The sequence below is a fragment of the Eublepharis macularius genome, chromosome 9 (assembly GCF_028583425.1).
Source record: "Eublepharis macularius isolate TG4126 chromosome 9, MPM_Emac_v1.0, whole genome shotgun sequence".
NCBI lineage: Eukaryota > Metazoa > Chordata > Lepidosauria > Squamata > Eublepharidae > Eublepharis > Eublepharis macularius.
The window spans coordinates 16,170,356-16,185,944 of NC_072798.1; the positions used below are offsets into that span (position 1 = coordinate 16,170,356).

Here is a 15,589-nt window from a genome sequence, read left to right on the forward strand (position 1 = left end):
ACCCAACTCATATGTGTAATCGGGAGGAAGGTGAACTTTAAATAATGTAAATTTAAAAAAAAATCTCATGCAGAGACCTAAGGAGAGAACACTTCTCTGAAGAAAAGTCAGAAGGAACCCATAGCTATTTCCCTCACTCAAGTCCTGTCATGGAACTTGTTCTAATCGCTTGAGCTGGGAGGCCTGGAGGGAAATTTCTTGCCCCCCAGGTATGAAACCATTCGGGACAAACATTTTTATGCCTCCCCCCACTTTCCCAGCCCTCCTCCAGAAACTGTATTTTTTTGGGACCGGTAACCAAACAGGCCACCCTTTGTGTGTCCCCCCCCCCAGTCCTATTGTCCTTTCTCCCCAGGATGTGTTGGGGCAGCTCCTGGGAGCCAATCCACTTTCCTAGGCCCGCTTTCATGCCTCAGACTGTCAGGACAATGGAAAACAGCAGGTGGACAAAAGCTGTGGGGGAACTGGAGGGAGGAGAGAGGCCAACTGCTGGAAAAGCAGCAGCTGCCAGTGCCGTTAAACCAGGCCTCGTTCCTAGGCCCCCCCCCTCCCCGCTTGGATTTCTTCTTCTTCTACAAGTTTGCCTGCCAAGGCTTCTGAAAGGTCGCTAATCTCCTCGGTGCCCAACTGAAAATAAGGTTGCATTAAGCTGCTTCTGTGCAACAGGAACAGGCAATAATTTAAAATTTAAATGGCACAACCCAGCAACATTTTTTTTCGGGGGGGGGGGTGTCTCTCTGGAAATCAGCAGCTTCCAGAGAGGTTAAGGCAAGCGAGAGGCAGTTTCCTGGAGAAGTAATTGAGAACACCAGAGGGTTTCCAGCAGAAATCCAGCTCTGTTTCCGCCCTCCCCTAAATACATCTGCATGCAGGAAATTCGATAAGCATGGTTTAGGAGAAGGGGAGAGAGGGGCCTTCTGCATGGCTGAACGAAAGGAAAGCGGAGTTTGGCAGTGCTGAAAGAGAAAGCGGCGCCGACAGGAGGAAGTAAAATGGTCGGAGTACCACATCACATTTTAACTTTTGTTCCAGAGAGCAGCTCCTTCTTCTTTTTCTCCTCAGGCTTCATCTAGAGGCTGCTTTCCCCCACCAAACATGATGATTTTTCTCAGCCCTCCCCCAATATTCCTTTACGGCATTCCCAATCTTTTGGGAAACCGTTTTTATCAGAGAAATGTACTTTCGTGGAGAAATGTACAGTAAAAACAGTTTTTACTGGAGAAATATAAGTTTCTATAGCCCCTGCAATGCAGAAGGTGTGGTCAAAGATATGAGTCACCCAGCTCCTTGCTTTAAAGGGTTTATAGTTTTAGATGGGTGTCAGGATTTGAAGGTGGAGCAGGTTGTGAACTTCAAATCCCGGGGGTGGTGGTGAAGAGAGGGCAAGCAGAGAGTCAGAGCCAAACTACAAGTGACGTCTTACACAGGTTGGACACTAGTCGGCTTCCCTCAAGTTTTGATGGGAAATGTAGGCATCCTGGTCTTGCAGCTGTAATGGAGAGCCAAGCTGTAAAACCAGGGCGCCTACATTTCCCATCAGAACTTGAGGGAAGCCGACTAGTGTCCAACCTGTGTAAGACGTCACTTGTAGTTTGGCTCTTAGTTGTGTACTACCACTCAACTCTGGTCAAAGGAGGCAACTGCAGGGAAACAAGCAGAAGACTGAGGACCAAGCTACAACTGATGAATGACACAGGTTGGACACTTGTCAGCTTCCCTCAAGTTTTGAAGGGAAATGTAGGCATCCTGGTCTTGCAGCTTGGCTCTCCAACTGCTGTCCAATGGAGTTTTCAACTGTCACTTGTCCAACATTCCGCCAAGCTGCCTCCATTTCCCGCCAAAACTTGAGGGAAGCTGACAAGTGCCCAACCTGTGTCATTCATCACTTGTAGTTTGGCCCTCAGTCACCTTCAACAGGTTTGCCAATGATTTCCATTATTCCCTGGTATGAACCCACCTCAGACATGCTCAACTTTCTCACTTCTGCCCTAAACTTGACAAGAGCAAAGTCTTGACTATGCTCAAAAGAAAAGTTGGGAACCATTGAACGTGAACAAGGAAAGGGGGAAGCTTTAAAGTATTTCTGTTTCTGCCTTTAAAAAATAACCCCATAACCCTTCCAAAGCTGCTCAAGGCAGTTTGCAAATAAAAACTAAAACAATTTTAAAAATTAACATACGAGCAACATACTGTTTTGCTGCTTCTTGGATGCTTAGAATCATAAAAAAACAGCAGCATTGGGGTGGGCGAAGCACCCAGCCAAAATAGTTTTTACTTTATGCCCGAGAACAAGTCCCAATTTAAAGATGATGCTAGAAGGTCCAAGACCACAACTGTACAACCGGGCGGGCACTCAAGTGTCTTCTTTAGCTGGGGCCCTCAACTGTAATATGCACGATACCTTAGGCACCCCTAGGGTGAGTGCATGACGGACTGCCATGGCAATATGACATATTAAAGCAGTTGTAGAGCAAGATTCTGGGCACATGCGACAGTGCACAAGCTTGTCACCAGCTCTAATATTTCCAGTAGAGACGGAGCAAAAAAGGCAGAGAACACCTGAAGCACCCAAAGATATACGTGACACCATTGTTGGATCTACCCAGCATGCTGAGGGAGTCCACAGCACATTCCCTCCCCAGGTTCCCTCGGCCTACTGGTTGTCAAACAATTCAACCTCTCAGAATTTCAGTTAGAACCCAAGATACCAATTGCCCAGAGTATGGAGCTATTAATGATTGTTCTTCAAATCAACAACACAGGGTTTCTCACTTGCCTTTAGCCTGTATTTTGTGAAAATAAGATAAATACATTAGAAGTCACAAAAGAGGGGGAGGGTGGCTCTTTGCAAATGTTAAATCAAGAGATCCCGGATTTTCACATACTGGAAAAAGTAGTAATTCTCACCCCGTCAGCTGTTTTTGTCAGGACTTAATGTGCAAGATAGAATAAACATGAAGGCAGTCAGGCAGAATAGCTTCAAGGTGACTGCTCAGGTTGCCATCCACATGCAGTGTCACACAAGTTCTTCCTTTCTTCACAAACATCACATTTAAACTGGGCCCAATAGAGATGCCAGGTGAACCTCACTGGAGAGATGGGGCGGCACAACCTAGGCCGTCTCCAGTCACCACCTGCTCATCCTTAATGATCATCTCAATGAATAGGACAAGTTTGTAGGGGAAAAGACAATGGGCTGGGTCCTATCAGCTTTCCTGCTGGTAACAGAGGGAAGAGGGGCCACTCTCGCCCAGCTGAGAAGGCGATCTATGGCAGAGATCATAGTACACATGTGGGCAAAAGCCACATGGAACAGGGGCTGACATGAGGAAGAAATATATATACTATAGGTCAGCAGGTTCAACGCACTGCTTTGTAAATTGGGAATCACAAGGGTTACGTGCCATGTTTTTTTAAAAAAAAATCCTTGCTAGCCACTGTAGTGTAGCATTGGACTCTGGACAGCTCTGGGTTCAAATTTCCCTTGGTTGTTCTTTGATCACATCACACAATTCCGCACAGGGTGGTGGTCAGGATGGAATGTGTGCTCCGCAGTATCTTCAACCAAGAGCAGGATACAAATCATGCAAAACAGAATAACTCCAGTCAGCATCATCATATTGTCCTTCCTGTAAGGCTTAATCTGACCCAAGTTCACCATGGTTTAGTAGGCCAACTACTTGTTGACCAGACATTCCCCAAACCCATGAGGGGCTTTTCCAAGAGACATATATGGGTATACACTGGATTGCCATACCAATGTTACGTGCATAAGTAGAGTATGAAGGATACATCCTGAACATATCCTTTGACATCTGTGCTCACACTGAAGCTGAAGGCTCCATTCAGGAGTTGTAATAATTGCTGATAGTCCCTTTCCCCCATGAACTCATCTAAGCCTCTTCAAGCTAAACAAGTAGCCATTCCCATATCTTGTAGCAGAAAATTCTTTAAATTATGCATTTGTGCTCAATCTACTGCCAATCCATTTCACTGGGTGACACTAATTTCTAGTGCTGACCAGGGAAAAAATCTCTATCCACTTTCTCTATCACTTGAATTACTTTATTCACTTCTACCATGCATCCACAGTCTTTTTTTCTAAAATAAAAATCCTCAAGGAAAGCACTTCAACCTCTTGATCGCTTTGGTTACCTTTCTCTGTACAGTTTCCAACCACAGGTTAGAGAAACTCAATAGTAACTTACTGTTTTTAATTAGGAAAAAAAGCACAATGCTATTTTGTGTTTCCTCTAAGCAACACTGTGGAACTGAACCAATGTACATAAGGAATTTGAGACACTTTTTAAAAGGGTCTTGCTTGCGTCAGGGATATGAAAAGAACACGTTCAGCAGCCTCCTTGGAACAATAGCTCCAGATGGAAGGAGATGTAATTGATTCTGAAGAGCATGAACATCTGTAAAGCATGTGTCCCACTATCCCAAAGGGTCACTCATTTAGAAGAGGATATCCCTCCCCCTCCTTGTGCGTTGCGACAAAAACCAATAAAGCAGTCAATCAGATACTGTAAGACAACCTACATTCGCTATTCACAGACGGACAACTTTCACAAGTCTGGTGCTTTTAAGATTCAAGTTCAAAGCACAATCTTGAATCAGAAGTGAATGTAGGAGAGGATACACAATGGAGATGCATTTTGACAAGGCAGGAGAAAACAGCTTTTATAATGAAGCAGGAAGCCACCCCCTGCCCTCCACATTACAACTCCGAATGGTTTCAGGAACAGAGAGACATATGGGACTTTAAATAATAATAATAATAATACAAAATGGAACTAAGGTATTTTCAGGTCACAAACCACGCTAAACCCAAAGCAGCATCCTTTTAAATAAACGACAGCAAAGCCTCAATCTTTTTTTTTTTTTAGTTTGTTGGCTGGAATCAATTGTTCCTAGAATTCTTGAATAAACTGCTGTTATTTAGTTGTGGATGTTAGCATTATGTCTTCTATTAAGCGATAATTCACCGATATGACTTCTATTTGGAAAGCTGGCAAGAGTGAATTTGCTAAAACGCCAAAGTTTCCTACTCGCCTCTTCTGTTCTGTGCCTTGGTTTCAGTAGTTTGCCTGGGGTAGGCCACCAGGCCCTCTCCTCTCAGCACCCATCTGCAGTTTGGGCATGATATTGATCTATTTCATTGGTTAGTGTTACCATTTTTGAGGTCAGTAAAGGCCCTTCAATCCCCCCCCCTGGCCCCCCAGAAGTGTTGCATAGTATTCGTGTCGAACTATTGTTTGTTTCATTACAGCAGGCCTTTAGTATGAGGATTCTGGTTAGATTACTACCATCCCTCGAGTTTATAAATTATCCCTTTTTGAGTATTTAGAACAACAAGAAAGATTGGCTCTGGGGGCAATATGATCGAGTCATTAAGCCCCAATTCATTTCACAACGAGAGTTTATCCTAAAATTTTCTGCATGGAATAAATGGGACCTAAATCACTTAATTTGGGCTTGATTATGCTCCGAGTATTAAGACACACAACAGCAATGTAGTAGACTTTTTATATGTACTGCATTGGAAGACTCTGTTGGGGAAAAAAGGCTAATTCAAAGGATGAAAGCAAGGATCTGGTTTTCGGCTCGTTTCAAGGTAGTTTCATTTCATCAGATGGATTAATCTGGTACAGAATTGTATTTGCAAGCGACAGAACGGGGCAGGCAGCTCCTGGCGTGTGTGCTGACATGCTGCAGTTTTCAAGGCTGGATTTCTGCCCAAGCGACCAAGACACTGGCGGCAGCGCTAGGATCCCCAGCGTGGGGAAAAGCAAAAGGCGCGGCTTATTGCCCATCATCACCTTCCTGACCTGCACAGCCACCAGCTGACAGTGTGGCTTGCTCCAAAGGAGTCTGGCAAAAGACAACCCCCTTCTCCTCCCATTTTGTTTGCAGGCACATCTTCACGGGCAGACATGACTTTTTTTTCCCAGCACTACCCCTGTCATACAATGGTTTATTTTTAAAGTCAGAGGCCAAAACAGGATGGAGTGAATTGAAACGCGGATTAGCAGAGTGAAATATTGCTTACTTCCAATACACTTTTGGCATTTGCTCAGATTAGGATTTTAACACAGATATTTAAAACTACATAGCCTCCAAGGCAGAGCCTTCTCTTCTCCAAAACACAATTGTAAAATCTAAGGTGAAAAAGGTTAAAGCTCCCCCGAGAGTCAGTGGACCTCCAAAAGGCCCTAGTTAGTTACACTCTATGGCCATGCTATTGAATTTACCTGGCCTCTCTCTTCTGAAGCTTGGGCTGTTCCAACATCCAGGAGCTTGAACCAAGGATTCAGGTGATGCCAAAAATCAGCCTAGCAAACAAACTAAGGAAATGGACTGCTTGGCCATTAACACATTAGGCATCTTGTATCTAGCCACCTACCGGGTATCTAATCAAAGAAAGGGTGGTAAGGGACTGACGGCCACTTCCTCCCCTTTCCACTCTAGTGATTGCAGTTCTTGTTCCCTGGAATCCAGACAAACTTTTTATGCATCTGACCCCAAAACCTGGATCTCCTTCTTGATTTCCTCTTGCAGAATCTGGAACACTGAATCCATCTCATTTCACAATCTGACAATTGTTGTGTTGTCCAGGGACCCTTAACTTTGGAAGCTGTAACTCCTCCATGAAGGCTGCCTTTGTATAAGACTTTCCTTGCCAAAGTAACAAATTTGGCAAATTAAACCCAACAACTCAGACATAAATTGGCAAACATTCCCATACATGTTTTCATAGAGGAGGAAAATGCCCAGCATTTACAATGGTTTGGACGACCTGATTGGGCAAAAAGAATTCAGAAAACACATGAAAGGTCAACTAAATCCACAAATGCTTAACTGTTGCACAGGAAGCGATTCCAAGTAGACGCAAAGAACTGCTGATCCGTATGAGAACAAAATCTGAATGTGTTGATCTGAGAAAACATTACCTTGAAAATGTATCCAAACATCCACACAGGGAAGGTACACAAGAGTCCCAACATTTCTGCAGCTCCTTTAGACACCCCAAAAGATCATTCTTGAGGTCAACAGGACACACTTGAAGGAACAGTGCGCAAGCGAGAGTTTGGAACAGTGCGCAAGCGAGGGTTTGGATACATTCAAGAAGAGGCTGGATGAATACATTTCAGAGATGCTTTAGGCTGATCCTGCACTGGGCAGGGGGTTGGACTAGATGGTCTGTATGGCCCCTTCCAACTCTATGATTCTATGATTCTATGAAATAGCCCCCAATCCACCTCCCTGGCCCTTGCAATCGTTCCTCCACACAGGTCCCAGAATCCCACAAATGATCTTGCCGTGAGTCAGAAGGGGCTGCAGGAGCAGAGAAGAACACGGGGAGCTTAGGCATTCTGTGCACAGATGGCTGGATACAGGCCACAGTGGTTCTATGAGCTAGTCAAGAATCACCCACCATCTTGGGGCAGAGAGTGCCAACTTTCTCACAAAGGCTGCTCCTGCACATCAAAACCAGGCCACTGGAAAATGCCTTGTGATTAAGACTGATGCTTTTACCCTGCCTGCCTCCAAAGTAAAAATAGTCCCCCGACCCTGTTCTCACACTCCCTCTGTCTTTTGTGCTGTGTCCTCATCTGAACTTTTGCAGTCACACTCTGCAAAAAGACTGAAGCCACCAAGGATTTCCTTGGCTGGCAGAAAGCAACATCCGTGCAATTGATTAAGAACATCCACATTTATTTATAACATGATATAAAAGAAATGAGATATGAACATTTTGCATTTGAACAGTAGTTAAGTGTCCTTTATACTTACATCGGTTGTGCTCATTGTATAATATATACACAATGAACATAATTACATTTGTACACAAACTAACTGGGGGACTGAATACTTGCTTATTGCTGTACACACCCTATTCCAACAGAGGAAGAGCCCAGTACCTCGAAATCCCTACCCTTCATTCTTTTCTTTTGAGAAAGAAAAAAGTAAACACTAACATTCATGTCTAGATTCAGAACAGTATGGCAGGAACTGACATTGCAACTTGACCGAGAAATAATTACAGAGCAGAAGTGGGGCACACCTTTTAACCCGGCAATAATAAAAATGGCACGTTTTTAAATAGAGCATAAAACATTTACAAATCAAAAAAGGTGAAAACAATACATGGTCCGTTTTTTAATATCTTAAAATGAGGTTTAAGTGGTGATCTGTAAAAGTAATCAATAAACAAGGCTAAAAAGGAAGCAAGAATTCCAACATAATTGAATTCCTAATTTTTTTTAAAAAAAACCCTTGGACTGGGAGCCCACCAGCAAAAGTTCTGATTGGAGGCTGCATGTTAAAAAGAACCCAGAATTACCTGGATGGAAATCATAGCAGCAGCAGGCTGGCATCAAAAGAACAATCTCCAAACTGTTGAAGGTACCGTTGGGGGTATTTAAAGCTCTCTTGGAATAAACATTTTCCATGAAGTGATAAAACGATGCTCTGTGGCCAAAAGCATCATAACTATGAATTTCATAGATTTCATAAAAATTGACTGTACAACATCTCTTATTTCGACAGTTCCATTGGTACGTCAGCCGTGAATCGTTTCAGCAGAGGCTGGGAGAGCTGGGGGGGGAAACAAACAAACAGAAATGGAGGTTTCAGTTTCTCCCAAACAGGTGGTTCAAAGAGAACTCTATAACCTGATATGCAGGGCTTTTTTTCTGGGAAAAGAGGTGGTGGAACTCAGTGGTGGAACTCAGGACCGCACAATGACATCACTTTGGGTCAGCTGAAACAAGGGGGGAGTTTTTTAAAGTTTAAATCGCCCTTGGCGAAAATGGTCACATGACCGGTGGCCCTGCCCCCTGATCTCCAGACAGAGGGGACTTTAGATTGCCCTCTGCGCCGCTGGAGGGCAATCTCAACTCCGCTCTGTCTGGAGACCAAGGGGCGGGGCCACTGGCCATGTGACCATTTTCAAGAGGTGCCGGAACTCCATTCCACCGTGTTCCCGCTGAAAAAAAGCCCTGCTGATACGGAGAAGAACATGAACCTTCTCATAAGCTGGGACCTTTTGGAGGGAAATACTAAGCATGGGGCTTCTAAGGAATGGGGGAAAGGAGGGACTTTCCAGAATGACTTATGAAAAAAAGAGTCCATGGCAAGAGGCAACCTAATCTTATTTCAAAGTAAAACGGAAAGAAAAGATGCAAATGAGGATTCGAGATTTAAGTCCAAACTTCAAGCTATTTAAAGTGGAGCCCGATCATTGTAAAATCTTTCCTAGGAGGAAGAAAATCACTACAGCAAAGCCAAAAGGTCCTCCCACGTGACGTGCCTTCAACCTCCTGTGGCCAGCGTACGTGTCTGTTCCACATTAAAATATATGCCCTGTGCACACGACCTGGTACGCATGCTGAATCCACAGGTGTAGAGGTGGAACGGGCATGAGCATGCTGGCCTCAACCTGGCCTGTCCACAACTGACAACAAGTGAGGGTGCTGTTTACACACAGGTGTGTATGCAAGTGACCTCCCTGTTACTGGAAATGTCTGAAACCCATTACTTCCTGGATAACGGGAACGAAGCCTGTCAATTACTTCCAGGACCTTCGAGCTCCACTCTCCCACTGTGGCCTTGACAGAGCTGTCATCTGGGAGCTTAAAATTCTCTACAGCATGCTGGATTCCAGTAGGAGACATAAATCTCTCTGTTTAAATTATCTCTTCTCCCCCCCACCCCAAACCTTGCAAAGGACTGGTACCATATTCACCTCCACCTGTGCCTTGCAGAGGTGGTGGTCAGATAATGGTACAAACGGTACCTCTAACATCCCCAACTCAGAATTCTCCTCAAAGGCTCACTGCAAAAACACATGTCCGGGGTGCGTCCTTTTTCATCCACTGGGCCCATCACAACCTGAGTGAGACCCACGGAGGCCATAAGATCTTGAGTCGGCCATCACGAATATTTAACCATTGTTTCACATTTGAGTTCAAAATTAGTTCATTTTAAATCCAGAAACTTCTAAAACAAAGCTCTCTCTCTACACTCCATTTAACGTTACAAAAGACTTCATCAGTGTCGGAGTGTGATGGATTGGGCCGGTTACATCTCAACACTGCCCCAAAGAGGCAGGATGCTGGAAGGCTTGGACATACTTATCCCGGCACGGAAGGGGAGAGCAGAATCCTAGGTCAGGCACATGACTTTTCCTGAATATCAACAGAGAGGACAGATGACTAGCAATTGGTGACACTGGTGTTGCTGTTTTCCAAAATTCACTTTTTAAAATATAGTTGTTAATTCTTCTTATTCTCTTCTTCTCTTTCAAGCAACAAATCTGTCCTTCATTGCTGCGTAGTCTTCTGTTACACTTCTACTGCACTGATTTGTAACTTCAACCATTGCAGGGTTTTTTTAATGTTACACAACCCAAAGCGGTGCTCTAGCAGGAAAGTAGGAAGATTTGGGAAGACGATGCCTGCCTCTGAGCATGTACAGAGTGAAATTCTGAAATTTTCTAGAACCTCCCTTCCTGACCCTCCTCTTCAAATGACATTCATTTGAAAGAGGCTCCAAATTCCTAATAAAGGAAAAGAAATGAATTCTTGGAGTTCAGGAAGAATTTGGGTAAAGATTCCTCTAAGTGACACCCTACCCCGATGGTATTTGAATACTCATCTGGTCCGAATCTGAACTGGTATTTTTGATCTCTGAGAATCTATCATGGCAGCCATTTAATTAAGTCTCATTATTTGGCCTTAGCCAATGCTTCTCATTCAGTGCTGGGAAAGTGGATGAGCGTCACTGCCCTGGACCAGAAACCTCGGGAAAGGACCTTAAGTTTCTACCAGTTTCTTTTAAAACGTAATGTTTTAAATTAGCATTAGAAGTTTTATTCGTTGCAATGCACGCCTGTGTTTGACAACCTGTGTGTATTAATGCAAACCTGCTGCTGCAGCGTTTCCTCTCGAAGTCTGTGCCGGCATCTCGAAGGAAGGAATGACATCTTCCTGCTCTTGAAGGCCGGCTTCTTCACTCTCTTCTGCGCTGCTTTCGGGTTTGTGGTTTGTAACGGGGGCCTCGTTCTCTGGGCTGGGGAGAGAAGAGAGCTACGTTTAGAGTTTCCTTTAACTTCTAATTAGGTTAACTGGTACAGGATACTACTTTAATAAAAGTCTAACACAAAAAATGCTAATTGAGACGTAAAGGATGATGAGATCATGTAAAAAAATATCTTGAAATCTAAGCTTTTGGGGGAGAAAATAAAATCAGTTACTGCTTTCTACATTACCAATTTTATTTTAAAAATAAACCGCACGAGACAAGAGAGTCTTTTTCATTTTTACCTAGCTCGACTCCAACTGAAGCAGAATAGAGTGCTTAAAGTGAGTTGGAGGGTAAATTATTCTTTCTGTTCTGCATGTGCCACACATGTTTGTGCTTCCCATCGGTAGGGAGAGGTAGACGATTAATTAATTTTGAGAGCTGTTCCTTGCTGGAGCTTCTGCACTGCAGGCAGATGTACCTGCTTCTGCAAAGGTGAGGAACTGGGTTAGACTCCAGAGGGCTGCACAGGCAACAGAGCCTTCCAGGCCTCCTTTTCCTCTCTCAGCCCCTGATCTCCTCATCCCCACTCCAGCTTTGGAAGGCTGGAGTTTGCCTAGAGCTGCATTCACTATAGTACCGGGGCTATAACCACAAGGGAATAAACACATGCAGGCCCACGGAAAAGTATGTTGGGCTTGAAGTTCTTTCATCCCAAGCTTGATTTTTATATGAAAATGCAATTCTGCCCTCGAGTCATAGCTGACTTATGGTGACCCCTAGTGGGGTTTTCAGGGCAATAGACTAACAGAGTTGGTTTGGCCTTTGCCTGCCTCTGCAACCCTGGTCTCCGTTGGAGGTCTCCCATCCAATCACTAACCAAGGGTGACCCTGCTTAGCTTCTGAGGTCTGAGAGGATCAGGCTTGCCTGGGCTATCCAGGTCAGGGCTGGTTTTTATATATCGGTGGCAGAATGGTCTTGACAGCTCCATTATTTATATTGCTTTTTCTTAAAAAGAAACTTCACAATTTTGGTTATGATTTTAATATATTGGGGAAATGGTTTGGATTATAACAAGCTCTCAGTAAAATTAAAGCAACCCCCATAAACAGAAGAATACTGAATACACATTGAAGGTTAATCTAATAATGCACACAAATAAAGCTTAATCCTTTCCCTTTAACATAATCTCGGTATATAAACATACTAAAGCCAATTAACTTCTATCCAAACAACAGGACAAGCTTTGGAAAAACATATTTTAAGGAAAAGCAAATATAGACAGAACAGACATCACACAGATGAAACAAAAAAAAAAGTCTCAAATATGTTTAAAAGCTGAACTTGTGCCAATGAAGTTTACTGATGCATTCCAAATGGACATTAAGCATGCATTCTATCCACTGAGAAATGCCAAGTGACAGCTACAAGGCAAACCATCCTGACTGCCACCACGGGCACACACTTAATCCATTAAAGAGTACTGGGTTGGTTTCAGCTTTTGTCCCCTTCAGCAGGAAACTGGTAACACACAGGACTTCTCATACAAGGACTATATTTTTAAGGAATTAAGAATACTGATTTCTGTTCTGCAACAGAAATTTTATTGTTTATTGTCCCCCAATCCACGAGCTGTAAGTGGCTACAAAAGTTGTAGCTGTAAATTGTTTGTTTCTACGGTTTCCTCAGGGATTAGATTAATGTATGTGGATTTTGAACCTGAGAAGGGGGGCAGTAAATAAGAATGCAGGAGATACTGTTCTCTGTATTCACAGATGTGGAAACCATTTCGGATTTCCAAAATCTGAAAGGTCTGCTGTTAAGAAGAGGTTAGTTTTCCTTTACCTGGTTTCATAATCTTGTCTCTCTTTTAGTTCTTTTGGTTCTTCTGCAGCCTCGTTGGGACTGTCCTCCTTTGAAGCAACAGACCCATCCGATGATAGTAGACTATCACTTTTTGGTAACTGGGAGAGGATGAAAAAAAGTATAAACACTTTAACATCCAGGGCATTTTTCTATCATTGTGATTTCACAGACACCAGTTACTTGAGCAAACACCATTTAGGAAAATGCAATTCGCTTAGCCCAAGCAGTAAGTACAAACCTATATTCATAATCTTGAAAAGCTCACTTTTTAGAAAGAAAGTTCCTGTTTAGCAAAAGGATTGCAAAAAGATTTCCAAAATCACACAGAAGAACTCCAGAATCAGCATAGTGCAATTCTGGGGCTGAATCCTACAACTCCACTCCACTAATGGCGGACTCTTCCAGCGACTCAAAGAGGCTCTTCCAAAAGCGCTGTTAGTGGGACAGAGTCATAGGATCCAATGCTCAGATCTCTTCCTGTTGCTGTTCTACATGATCTGATTCCCAGCCCATAAAAAGGGGAAAGCAGCACCTGTGCAGCAAAACCGGCATCACGATCCTCATCTTTCAGCCATGGCGTGTCCATGCAATTTTGATGGCTTTGGCCCAAGTCGTTCGCTTTAATGGCGTACTCTATTTCCTTGGTTATACTCAAGAAGTCATCCTTCCTTTGGTTCTGCAGAACAGGTGTGACATAACGTGAACACGGAGGGAACTGGCTGCACCATTATAAAGCAGACCGACCATAAGGATCGCCTTCTCCCCTATAAACCGACCCAGCTGCTCTCTTAACCTTTGGAGGCCCTGCCTCCGGTGTCCCCACCATCTGGGGCTAGACAGGGGGCACCCCGAGAAAGGGTGCTAAAACTTTGGAACTCCCTTGCCTGGGAGATTAATCTGTCCCCCTTTACTGCCGTCGTCAGTCATACCCTCATTAACTGCTATTGACCCTCCGCCTTGTCCTTTCTGTTGTTTGTGTTTTTACTGAATTATTTTTAATATTTTAAATGTTTTAAATTTAAATTATTTTAATTTTTTTAAACGTCTGCTGCCTTGGGGTACCCTATTTGGGTAGAACAGCAGCATACAAATGTTAACAACAACAATATAAAGGCAGATACTATTAACAGCAAACCACCCCATAAAAGTCTGCCAAGAAAATGTCGTGATGCGACGTCCCCCCATGGGTCAGTAATGACTCGGTGCTTGCATAGGGTGCTTGCACACCTCTACTTTTTTTTTACTGTTTGAAAATAGGTTAATATACTCACATAGACCAACCATTCAAAATAATTTCACTTATACAAACAGAAAACACACATACACAACGGGAGTGAAAACGCATGGGAATGTGCATGTCCTGTTTGTTTTCTGTGCTGCAGAAAAATGGGACTCTCGCCAGTTCTCAGGAGAGTTGCACACCATCTACCTTTGCTGGACACCATTAAAGGAACATTTCAGGAAACATTACAAATTCCTTAGATGTCAATATCAGGAATGACTGAGGTACTCTTAGGGGGTGGGGAGAAAAAAACTGGTGAGCAGGAGGACTGCTCAAAGCATATTGGGAGTCCACTGTCTCCAACACTTGTCCACTCGGGTTAATGAGTTTGTCTGTCAGTACAAACAGGTTTGTATTTGTTGGAGCATAGCAATATCTTGTGTACAAAGAAGAAGGGAAGAATGTCCTGTCCAGGTAGTGAGCTCTACTTAGAGAGGACTTTAGGGGGAATGCTCTCTTTCTCATAAGGGTTTTTCTCCTTGTCTGTCTGCAGAATGCTACTCTTAGGGCAATCTCCTCCTTCTCAGAACTCTCTAGAATTCTCTCTAATAGCGAGGCAGCTAGATTTTTCTTTCTTTCTTTGGATTTCTATTCCGCCCTCCCCGCAAGCAGGCTCAGGGCAGATTACATAATTTAAAACGCAATAACAACAATAAATACTCCATAAAATTCATAAAATATCATAAAAACTCAGTTAATTAACATAATAGAATATTCTTCTTTCCTATACAGTTTCTCAGGTTTATTAATAAAGCTTTTGTTACTCTTGATCATTTCTGTGTCCTGACTGCTGCACAGGCACTCAGCCAACAGTATTAAACTTCCTGGTTCAGTTCCAGGCCATTATTTTCCTCACTGCCACAGGAAGGAGAGCGCTACCAGCAGCAATCCAGAAGGGAGGAGGCTGGCTTGAAAGCTACTCTTCCACTCCCATTAGACGCTTCTGTCTGCTTGTGGGGAAAAAGCCTTCTTTTCTAGCAACCCCACTGGACACCCCCGTTCAATTCCCTCCACCAACAGTTCTGAACGCGCACACATTTGTTCTGCATGCACACACCCTGGAAAGCGCAGCACAGAAATACTGCTCAACCTTAACTCCAATCTGACTCAGTTTTTGCCTACGAATGTGCTACTGACAGTAATGGAGCTGGTGGCAAACCTGAGACATTTTTAAGGGACTCTCTCTAACGAGGGAAGGGCTTTGTGAAGGGGACAGATCTGAGAGCCCGAGAATATTCAGCCCTTTCTTCTTCTCCCTCAGACAGGCCTGCTGGTGTCTCTTTATTCTTTCCATCTGCTCCTCCACGGTCATTCGAGGGCGAACACTTTCTGCTAGGCACAACTGCTCCACTGCGCTTCTCGGCCTTTCCTTGAAAGCAAAGAAAATGCATTGTTAAAAAAGCACTCCCAGA

At 43.7% G+C, this 15,589-nt stretch overlaps 1 protein-coding gene across 7 annotated transcripts in view; it reads right to left on the reverse strand.

The window, feature by feature from the left end:
• Positions 1-7,702: 7,702 nt before the first annotated feature.
• PLEKHA5 (pleckstrin homology domain containing A5) overlaps positions 7,703-15,589 on the reverse strand; it is a 242,630-nt gene continuing 234,743 nt past the window's right edge. For all 7 annotated transcript variants that reach the window (XM_054988048.1, XM_054988047.1, XM_054988045.1 and 4 more), the window contains 5 exons: positions 15,337-15,546; positions 13,428-13,571; positions 12,875-12,993; positions 10,931-11,076; positions 7,703-8,601 (listed from right to left, as the gene is read on the reverse strand). In XM_054988048.1, coding sequence (XP_054844023.1) covers positions 8,567-8,601; positions 10,931-11,076; positions 12,875-12,993; positions 13,428-13,571; positions 15,337-15,546 — 654 coding nt within the window. In that variant the 3' untranslated portion in view covers positions 7,703-8,566. The remainder of the gene's footprint in view (positions 8,602-10,930; positions 11,077-12,874; positions 12,994-13,427; positions 13,572-15,336; positions 15,547-15,589) is intronic.